This window comes from Halichoerus grypus, chromosome 6 (assembly GCF_964656455.1).
Source record: "Halichoerus grypus chromosome 6, mHalGry1.hap1.1, whole genome shotgun sequence".
Classification (NCBI taxonomy): domain Eukaryota; kingdom Metazoa; phylum Chordata; class Mammalia; order Carnivora; family Phocidae; genus Halichoerus; species Halichoerus grypus.
Genome location: NC_135717.1, coordinates 121,782,024 through 121,792,481, shown reverse-complemented (window position 1 = coordinate 121,792,481; position 10,458 = coordinate 121,782,024). Strand labels below are relative to the sequence as shown.

The 10,458-nt window shown below is 46.6% G+C and overlaps 1 protein-coding gene across 1 annotated transcript; it reads left to right on the top strand.

Annotated features, from left to right (window-relative positions):
- Positions 1–8,894: 8,894 nt before the first annotated feature.
- On the top strand, positions 8,895–10,074 carry APOF (apolipoprotein F). Its single transcript, XM_036077473.2, is given in 2 exon segments — positions 8,895–9,173; positions 9,176–10,074. Coding segments are annotated over 2 exon segments (819 nt in total). The 5' UTR covers positions 8,895–8,908; the 3' UTR covers positions 9,730–10,074.
- Positions 10,075–10,458: the final 384 nt, after the last annotated feature.

Genomic DNA, 10,458 nt, shown 5'->3' with positions numbered 1-10,458 from the left:
ACATAGAGAAGGCACCTTGGACCCCTTTCGGCTTTCTGCTAGAGGTGGGTCACAGCACCAGATGGGGAGCGTTGTGACATGACGGGGGGGGGGGGTGTTGCACCATTTTTAAAAGACACCAGATGCTCCCAGCCTCGTTTCTTTCCTGTGATCACCCCCTAGACACCATATTGAACCTAATTCCTGCAGTTGAGGTAGGGTTAGGATGCAGTACTTGCTAGATGATGAATGTGTTTGGTATTAAATTAAACGTGTCTAATTAAATTGAAAGTTGCCAGTGTTGATATGACGTGCCAATCTGTCTAAGGACCCCAGCCTTCCACCTGCTATGTTCTCGGAAGAAGAACTTTTAACTCTTCGGGTTAAAAGAAACCATCTCCCGTCCCTTTTCTCCTGCCTTCCCTACAGAAGACACGAAAACATTCTCACCTCCTGATCCTTTGTCTAGGATAAATCTTCGGGGTGACAAATGTCCTCAGCAGGAATAAGCTGGAGCCACAAAGGAGCAAAAGCCAGTTCTCCACCTTGGGGCAGAGTGGAGGATAAAGTCTGGGCAAGAAAGAGATGGATGAAGATTACAAATGTCATGTCCTTCCCAATTCTTGGAAACCGTCAGCTTTCTGGCTCCCTGTGTTTCTGGCTAAGGCAGGGTGAAGGAGAGATTCAGGAAATAAGCATTCAGATCAGGGAGAACCCTAGGTAAAGGATGCGTTTGGACTATCTTGTTCCTCCAACTGGGTGTTTTTTTTCCTCCCACAGCCCCTAAAGGTAGAGGTGAAGCTATCTCCAGGATAATTGAAGTTTCCAAGGGCTGAGACACTTCCCAGCTCAGACCGGTCTTGGTAGATCTTTATGCCCAGCCTTTCCCCACTTGCCAGCCTGAGCACTGCTGCTTTTCAGCAGGGCTCTGCCTGCTCCTCTGCTGTGTCTTGCTGTCCCCATTGGCTGTCATTCCAAGAAATGCCCGGAAAGGGGCCCTGACCTGTCAGCCATCTTTGAAACTTCCAGCCCCAATTTCTTCTACCAGTTTCTCTTACCAAGTATAGACCATTTACTTGGGTACAGAGGTATTGCTGTCCTTTTCCATTTATTTACCCCATAGTTTTGAATTTTTTAAAAAAAGATTTTATTTATTTATTAGATAGAGCTAGTATGAGCGGGGGGAGGGGCAGAGGGAGAAGTAGACTCCCGGCTGAGCAGGGAGCCCAATGCGGGGCTCAATCCCAGGACCCCGGGATCATGTCCTGAGCCCAAACCAAGAGTCACATGCCCAACCGACTGAGCCACCCAGGCACCCCCATTGTGGCAATTTCTTAAAATAACACAAGTTTGGTGCATTGATTGACTTCCTTTCATGAATGATTTCTCCGTAGCATGTGATGCTGCTCAATAGCATTTTACCTACAGTAGAACTTCTTTCACAATTGGAGTCAATCCTCTCAAACCTGTAACTGCTTTATCAACTAAGTTTATGTAGTATTCTAACTTCTTTGCTGTCATTTCAATAATCTTCACAGGGCGCCTGGGTGGCTCAGTTGGTTGAGCGACTGCCTTCGGCTCAGGTCATGATCCTGGAGTCCCTGGATCGAGTCCCACATTGGGCTCCCTGCTCGGCAGGGAGTCTGCTTCTCCCTCTGACCCTCCCCCTCTCATGTGCTCTCTCTCATTCTCTCTCTCTCAAATAAATAAATAAAATCTTTAAAAAATAATAATAATAATAATAATCTTCACAGCATCTTTACCGGGAGTCAATTCCATCTCAAGAAACCACCTTCTTTGCTCATCCATAAGAAGGAACTACTCATCCAGGAAAGTTTTATCATGAGATTGCAACAACTCATCTTCAGTCTCCGCTGCTTATTCTAGTTCTCTTGCTATTTCCACCACATCTGCAGTGACTTCCTCCATTGAAGTCTTGAACCCCTCAAAGTCATTCTTGAGAGTTGGAGTCTACTTCTCCCAAACTCCTGTTGTTGATATTTTGCCCTCTTCCCATAATCATGAATGTTCTTTTCTTTTTTTAAGATTTACGTATTTGAGGGAGAGAGAGCGCAAGCGGGGGGAGTAGCAGAGGGAGAGGGAGGAAAAAGATTCCGTGCTGAGCCCAGAGCCCGATGCAGGGCTCCACATGGGACTGGAGTCTCACGACCCTGAGATCAGGACCTGAGCTGAAATCAAGAGTCGGATGCTCAACCAACTGAACTACCCAAGTGCCCTGAATCACGAATGTTCTCTTCTTTAAAATTTATTTTTATTTTTTTTAAGATTTTATTTATTTGACAGAGAGAGCGAGAGTTCACAAGCAGGAGGAGCAGTAGAGAGGGAGAAGCATGCTCCCCACTGAGCAGGGAGCCCGATGCGGGGCTTGATCCCAGCACCCTGGGATCATGACCTGAGCTGAGGGCAGACGCTTAACCGACTGAGCCACCCAGTGCCCCAAGAATGTTCTTGATGGCATCTAGCATGGTGATTCCATTCCAAAAGATTTTCAATTTACTTGGCTCAGATCCATCAGAGGAATCACTGTCTATGGGAGCCCTACAAAATGTATTTCTCAAATAAGACTTGAAAGCCAAAATTACTCCTTGATCCATGGGCTGCAGAGTGTATGTTGTGTTAGCAGGCATGAAAACCACATTAATCTCATTGAACATCATCAGAGCTCTTGGGTGACCAGGTGCATTGTCAATGAGCAGTAATATTTTGAAAGCAATCTTTTTTTCTGAGCAGTAAGTCTCAACAGTGGACTTAAAATATTCAATACACTGGGGCACCTGGGTGGCTCAGTCGTTAAGCGTCTGCCTTCGGTTCAGGTCATGATCCCAGGGTCCTAGGATCAAGCCCCACATCGGGCTCCCTGCTCGGCGGGAAGCCTGCTTCTCCTCCCACTCCCCCTGCTTGTGTTCCCTCTCTCGCTGTGTCCGTCAAATAAATAAATAAAATCAAAAAAAAAAAAAAAGCTTTACAAAGGAGCTTAAGAGAATGAGTCACATCTTACATTGGTTCTACCCCCAGAGTACACCACTCCTCATTTCTGACCTTGACTCCTACAGTATCTGACCCTCTAAGATTCCTCGTCCCAGTCTCCTCTTCCCTTTCATTCTTGTTCCATTCTACCTGCAGAATTCCTTTTAAAATGTGGTTCCGATCATGTCATTGCCCTGCTCAAGAGCATTTGATGGTCTCCCATTTCTTTCGGGACAGAGTCTGGATCCAGAATAGCATGCCTCATCTCGGCAAGTCTTTGCAGCTTCAACTGCCTTATTTTACATTGTTGCCCTCCCCCGACTTTTTTTTTTTTTAAGATTTTATTATTAATTATTTTAAGTAATCTGTACACCAATGTGAGGCTCGAACTTACAACCCTGAAATTAAGAGTTGCATGCTCTACTGACAGAGCCCGCCATGTGCCCCAGCCCCTCACACTATTTTGAATCACCCTCACAGAGCAGGCCTTTTCCTGCCACCAAACTGTTGATCATGGGGCGCCTGGGTGGCTCAGTTGGTTAAGTGACTGCCTTCAGCTCAGGTCATGATTCTGGAGTCCCGGGATCGAGTCCCACATCGGGCTCCCTGCTCGGCGGGGGGTCTGCTTCTCCCTCTGATCCTCTTCCCTCTCGTGCTCTCTGTCTCTCATTCTCTCTCTCTCAAATAAATAAATAAAATCTTTAAAAAAAAAAAAAAACAAAAAAACTGTTGATTATGACAGCCCCTGTGCTGGTGGGCTCTATCCAACTCCTATCTCATCAGCTCAGATAGGCTTGCTTTTGTGATGCAGTCTTTGTCACTCTTGGAACCTCAAACCACAAGCAATCACTTTTCTAGCTGGGATTTGTTCATGCCCCTGATAAAGTGCCAATCTTACAGTGTTTCATCTGGTTTGTTCCTTTTCCCATTAGACTGTGAGCTCCTTGAAAGGACTGTCTTACTCACCTTGAGGTCCCAAAGGTGCATTTATTACTATATCCAATTAATACATGTTTTCAGTGCCTCCTATATGGTCGCCATTCTGGGCTTTGGGTGTTAATTGGGAGTGATTACTAAAGACTAGGCATATGTAGGTGAATAAAGCAATATTAATAAGGGTCCCAGCACTTGCAGATCTACACCGGTGCAGTATGAAGCACAAAGTAGCTGTTAATACTAACAATGTGCTGATCTAGAGGCTGGTTCTTTCACTTTGCTGCCATTTTCAACTTCTTTGATGCCATAGGAAAGTTTCCTGTGGAATCCAAACACACTGAAGCCCAAGAAAGTTAGAGGATTCTTTTTTTTTTTTTCTTTTTGAGATTTGATTTTTAAGTAACTCTACACCCAACATGGGACTTGAACTTACACAACCTCGAGATCAAGAGTCACATACTCTACCAACTGAGCCAGTCACGCACCCCAAGTTAGATGATTCTTTAAGTTGCTCAGAGGAAAGCTTCAGCCAGAGCTGGAATCTGAGGTCTCCGGAGAGCAAGGGCCTGATGAGGAGTGCTAAGCCCAAGCCCTGGGGGCCCTCTGTAAGCCAGCAGAAGGAGAGGAGCCCTGGTGTCCCTACGGGAGAGGAGCAGGACTGCTGTCTGTTGAGTACATATGTACCAGCCACTCTGCTCTAGGGGGCTGATTGAGTTAATTTTGATGCCTCCTATTTCAGGGGAGACCAGGCTCATAGGGAATGGTAGCTAAAACACCCAAGATTTTTAGGACAGTGAAAAGTACTCTGTATGGTACCATAAAGGTAGGTGTATGACATTATGTATTTCCTAAAACCAAGAAGTATAGGATGCAAAGAATTAAACCCTAATGTAAACTAGGGACTTAGGTAATAATAATACATAATAAATAGTTTTAATATAATTAATTGTACCACACTAATGTAAGATGTTAATACCGGAAATATTTTAATATTTGGGGACTGTATTTAATGCTCAATTTTCCTATGAACCTAAAACTACTCTACAAAATAAACTACTGGGATGCCTGGGTGGCTCAGTTGGTTGGGCGTCTGCCTTCGGCTCGGGTCCTGATCCCGGAGTCCCTGCTCAGCGGGGAGCCTTCTTCTCCCTCTGCCTGCTGCTCCCCCTGTGTGTGTTCTCTCTCTCTCTCACTCTCTCAAATAAATAAAATCTTAAAAAAAAAGAAGCGTCTGCCTTCATCTCAGGTCATGATCCCAGGGTCCTGGGATCGAGCCCCACTTTGGGCTCCTTGCTCAGCAGGGAGCCTGCTTCTCCCTCTCCCTCTGCCACTCCCCCTGCTTGTGCTCTCTTGCTCTCTTTCTCAAATAAATAAAATCTTTTTTTAAAAAATAGTAAAAAATAAACTACTAAAAAAACCCCTCTACTAATTGAGACAGCAACCAAAAAAAATCAGCTGACAGCTGATGGGAATTGATGAGGAACAGGTGGAAGACAAGGACAGGAGCAAAGGTAGGGAGTCGGAGAGGCGGGGAGGGGAATCTGCTTTTGCCATCATCCTTCTGTCATTTTTCTCCTTGGTCCTGGAGACAAACTCATCACCACTTTTCCTCCCCCTACCATGTTTACAATTCTTTTCTCTCTCCCCTGTCACTCCCAAGGCACTCGTGTTGGAAATTGGAGGAATTTCCACCAAAAGCCATTTTCACCTGGAGGGGGATGCTGATGCTGATGCTGACTGGCAAACTGGATGCGAGGAGAGGCCCAGTTATCGATGGCGAACTCAAGTCAGAAATGGGAGAATCTGACGGGGTCCAAAAACTTCCCTGAGCTGTCCAGAAGGAGCAGAGCCTTGAGGTGCTCTGTGGATTTAGAGTCCAGGAATTTCAGGCCACAGTGTTGGATGCCTCTAGATCCAATTCTTCGCTCTCTCAATTTTAGGATTGTGTCCCAGTAGCTCCCTGAAGACTTATTCCTCTTGTTCTAGAAAACTTTTTCCCCCTGATTTCTTTTTGCTCCTTAGGGCTCCTCCTGGGGCTGAGAGGAGTAAGATAGAAGGAACCTGGGATTTGCTCATTAGCCTAATAATGCCTTTGGCCGTCTGCCAGAGATAGGTTATAGCACCAGCGTGGAACCTGTATGGCAAAATAATGGGATTTCTGTACCAGTTTTTAGGTGGCACCATATGCCATCATTCTCTATTTTCCAGACTACAGTTTCTCATCTAGACCCCTAGAAATAAGAAATGAAGATCAATTCCTACACTGATACAGGCTTAGAAAGAGGTCCTATCAGGGTAATGAATGTGTTTAATTAGGGTATTGCGCTGGTATAACAAGATAAAAACAAAAGTTGCTCTGATTTGATCTGACTTGCCACTAGGTTCTATTTTCTCATTTTTCTACCTGGTAAGTCCATTGAATAAGAACTGTTTTGGGGTCTCCTGCCCAGAAATCATTGGCATCCCTGCCTTTTGCCTCCCTGCTTCCCCAGAAGAGACTGAGGAATTTTTCCTGATCTAGGTTTAGGTCTAGAGAAATCCTTAGGGTGATAGGGATACGAGGCAGGAAAAGCAGTAGCCACAAAGGGCAATGGCCCTTTTGTCAGCATGGGGCAAAGGTGAGGGGGAAAAGCCTGAGCCAGGAAGAGGTGGATAAATATTTGTGAATATTATGTCCTTCACTGTTTTCAGAAGGGCCAACTTTTTTTGGCTGGGGTGTAGAGAAGGTGAGCTCTAGGAAGTTGTCATTCAGATTAGAGAAGCACCGAGGAAAGGACGTGTTTGGACCATCTTGTTCCTCTGGCTTGTTTCCTTCTGGAGCAGGTGAGGACTGCCCACAGCTTGTAAGGGTGGGGGTGAAGCTATGTCCAGGCTACCTGAAGTTTCCAGGGGTAGAATCACTTCCTAGCTTTGACTAGTCTTAGTGTCTCTTTGGCCCAAGCCTTTCCCCACTTCCCACCCCAACAACCACTTCTTTCCTGTTTCCTGTGGGCTGTTCCTGCTGACCCACCATGATCCAGGCTGTGCTGCTCCTTTGCTGTGTCTTTTTGTTTTTTTAGATTTTATTTTTAAGTAATATCTACAGCTAACATAGGGCTCGAACTTACAACCCCGAGATCAAGAGTCTCATGCTCTACCGACTGGGCCAGCCAGGTGCCCCTTCGCTGCGTTTTGCTGTTCCCATTGGCTGTCTTTCCAAGAAATGCCCAGAAAGGGGCCCTGAACTTCCAGCCATCTTTCACAAAAACTGGCCATCCTCTGAACACACTCTCCAGCCAGCTCCCTCTCCCAGATCTCTTGCACATTGCCTCCTCCTCAGCCCCTCTGCCTGAGTACCTATCCAACTTGGCTCTGGGGGTGGCCCTGGAGGAGGCTGGCTGCCCGACTGAGGCCCACGTTCTCAGCTTCAGCTTGTTAGGATGGGAGGAAAGGACATCACTGAAACTCTTCTCCATGAGAGGAGAGCACAATGAGGAGGAAAGCATTGGCAATACTAAGGTCACTCTGAGGGATCTGGGGGGACCTGCGGGGAAGCTTGGGTGAACCTAACACTCAGCTATTTACCCTGAGGAATGTATTGCTGGTGGCAAATACACACGTGGCGTGATTGGTCTACCAGCCATCTGCCATGTTGTGGGTGGCCCAGTTCAAAGATGTTGCTGTCAGTATCCCCTAGAGCGGCAGGAATGCGTGTTGGGAGTGTGAGGAAGAATTAGGCAAAAAGCTGAAGCACCCTCCAAGTTAAGAACCTCTCAGTGTCTACGGATGATGACAATATAATTTATCAAAAGTTCCACAGTTATTTGGGAGTGCTTTAAGGAGAAATTCATTTAGGAATTTGTTTAGGCTTACTTCAGATATTCAATGCCACCTAGGCAACAAGTATCTTTTCTCAGGACTATGTTTAAGGATGGGACATAGTAAGTAGTTAGAAATGTAAAAGACCAGGGGCGCCTGGGTGGCTCAGTCGGTTAAGCGTCTGCTTTGGCTCAGGTCGTGATCCCAGGGTCCTGGGATCGAGTCCTACTTCGGGCTCCTTGCTCGGCGGGGAGTCTGCTTCTCCCTCTCCCTCTGCCCCTCTCCCCTGTTCCTGTGCTCGCTCTCTCTCTCTCAAACAAATAAAATCTTAAAAAAGAAAGAAAGAAACGTATAAGACCACTCAGGACAGATGTACCTTATTTCATGCCAGTGCTAAAACACACATGGGACTGGTGTTAGCCTTGAGCCTCTCCACTTAGTATTGCCCGGCCCCTAGTTCTTATTCCATTTTGCTTTTTTTTTTTCTTTTCTTTCAGTCATCATATACTGTGCATGTAATATGTACTAAGCATGAGAGGTAATTTAACCTTTTTCGCATTCATCCACCCTGTACTAAATCCCCAACTAGATGCTGTAGCTCACTAATTTAATTCTTAAACTGAAAAGAGATACAATAAGAGAGAATCATAGATATCTAATCTCTCCTGACTCTGGGTCTCCCAGCTCATAGCGTGAGCTAGAGTGGAAAAGTGACAGGGACGTGTCAGAAATGCCAAAGAACAGGGTCTTAGGTGTTGAGGTCAATGTGTGACAAGGGGACAAGATTTGGGCAGCCAATACAAATGGACAAATATTTGCAGAGATTGCATCTCTTACTGATTATGGGGGAAAGCAAATATCTCCTTTCTTCATGGGGCAGAGAAGTGGGCAGAACTGGATTGAGGAGCAACCAAACCTATCAAGACAGTCTCGCTCCTCACATGAACTTTGTGGTAATTTGGGGCCCCGTATAAATGGGTGGAAATAAAGCAGAGGAAGTCTCTGGTGACTTGAAGATGGGGAAGGCCAAGTGGGAACAGTTGGGCTGCATTTCCTGATTCTTGGGCCTTTACCTAAACTTAACAGAAGTTTGGAGATGATGGATGAGGTGTGCCCCGAGTCATGGGCTCCTTTCAGACCACAGCCCTTAGGGAAATTGTTTGTATGTTTCCGGTTTGTCCCCTCCCCAGTGCATTCTGTTTCAGACATGTGTGACCTCAGATTCATCGCGATACAAGTTGAGCTGCTTTTTTGCTACCTCCTGCTGCACCCTGTGGATGTCATTTCATAGGGAAACCGGACAAATATTCCCTTATCCTTGAGATCCTGGCCACCTTCCTCAGACCCCTTGTCCTGCCAGACTCTGCTCCCAAAGTCCCTGCCCGGCTTCACCAACATGGCTCCTCTACCCAAGTTCCTGGTAGCCTTACCACTGATGATCGCCCTGGAGAAAGCTGGTTGCCAGGCTGATGTCCGGACCCTGTAAAAGCTACACAGAAACTCATCCAACATCTTCAAGAGCGCCGGAGAAGCAGAAGCACAGGGCGGGCAGCTTCAGTGGATGCCCTGGCCTCTGCTCTACAGCTGTTGGCCAGGGAGCAACCAGGCCCAGAAAGGGCCCGACGCTCCCTCCCTACCAATGACTGTGAGCAGGAGCAGGAGCACGGTGTGCACAATGTAGTCAGGTTGTTTCCAGCAGTGGGAACCTACTACAGTCTCGGCACAGCTTTGTATTATGCTGCTCTGAACTGTTCAGACAAGGCCAAGGAACGAGGCCAAGATGGGGTCATAGATATGGGTTATGACCTTCTGATGACCATGGCTGGATTGTCTGGGGGACCCACAGGACTGCTAATCAGCGCTGCGCTTAAACCTGCAGTGAAGGCTGGTATTGAACAGTTGATCCAGTATTACTATGGGAAAGAGGCAAACACCGCTCTGCCAGAGATCAGCATGGAGGACTGGGGGGGGGGCACCTAAGATGTGAGTGACCTGGAAGAAACAACTGCCATGGCCCTTTGGTGTTAGTTCACCTCCCTGATTAGTTCGGGGCTTATATAATGGCTATGACTTAGATCCTGGGAATGGCAGTCTTGGGATATAAAAGGTGGTGATCACAAAATGAATAAATCTAATATTTTGACAAGCTGTAATGTGTGTATGTTCAAAATCCCAATCTCTGGTTTGTTATCAAGGAGGAAGTCAGTGCTGTAAAATGCAGGAATTTTAAAGTTTGGGGTTTGGAGTCCGAGGATTTAGATTTGAATCCAGGCTCCACTTGTAAGAGCCTCAGTTGATCACTGACAGTAACAACTTTTACTCCAAACTCGGTTTTTTAAAACCTCTAAAGTAGTGATAATCATTTTCACCTGGATGGGTTTTGTGGCAATTAAAAACGATACAATGAACCTCAAGTTCTTAGCAAGGTACCATCAATAAATATTTATGACTACAGCTCGTCCCTTCCTATCCCGAAGTGTCGAAATTCCGGTCCCACCTCTCATGGAGCTCTTACAGCCTGCAGCGTCCTAGACCAGTCTCAGTTTCCTTCCCAAGGCAAGGGTTCTCGGAAATCAGCTGTTATAGCCCCTGGCTATTCCATTAATCGGACTCCTCCCTCCGCGGGCACGGGGCGGGGCGTAGTTGAGCTTTCCCACCAATCGCTGGAGCTGGGGGTGTGTGGTTTCGGCTCCTCTTGTCCCGCCCCGCGGGGAGAGGACTTGTGGCGGCGCCAATGACTTAGGAAAGTTTGGCTGA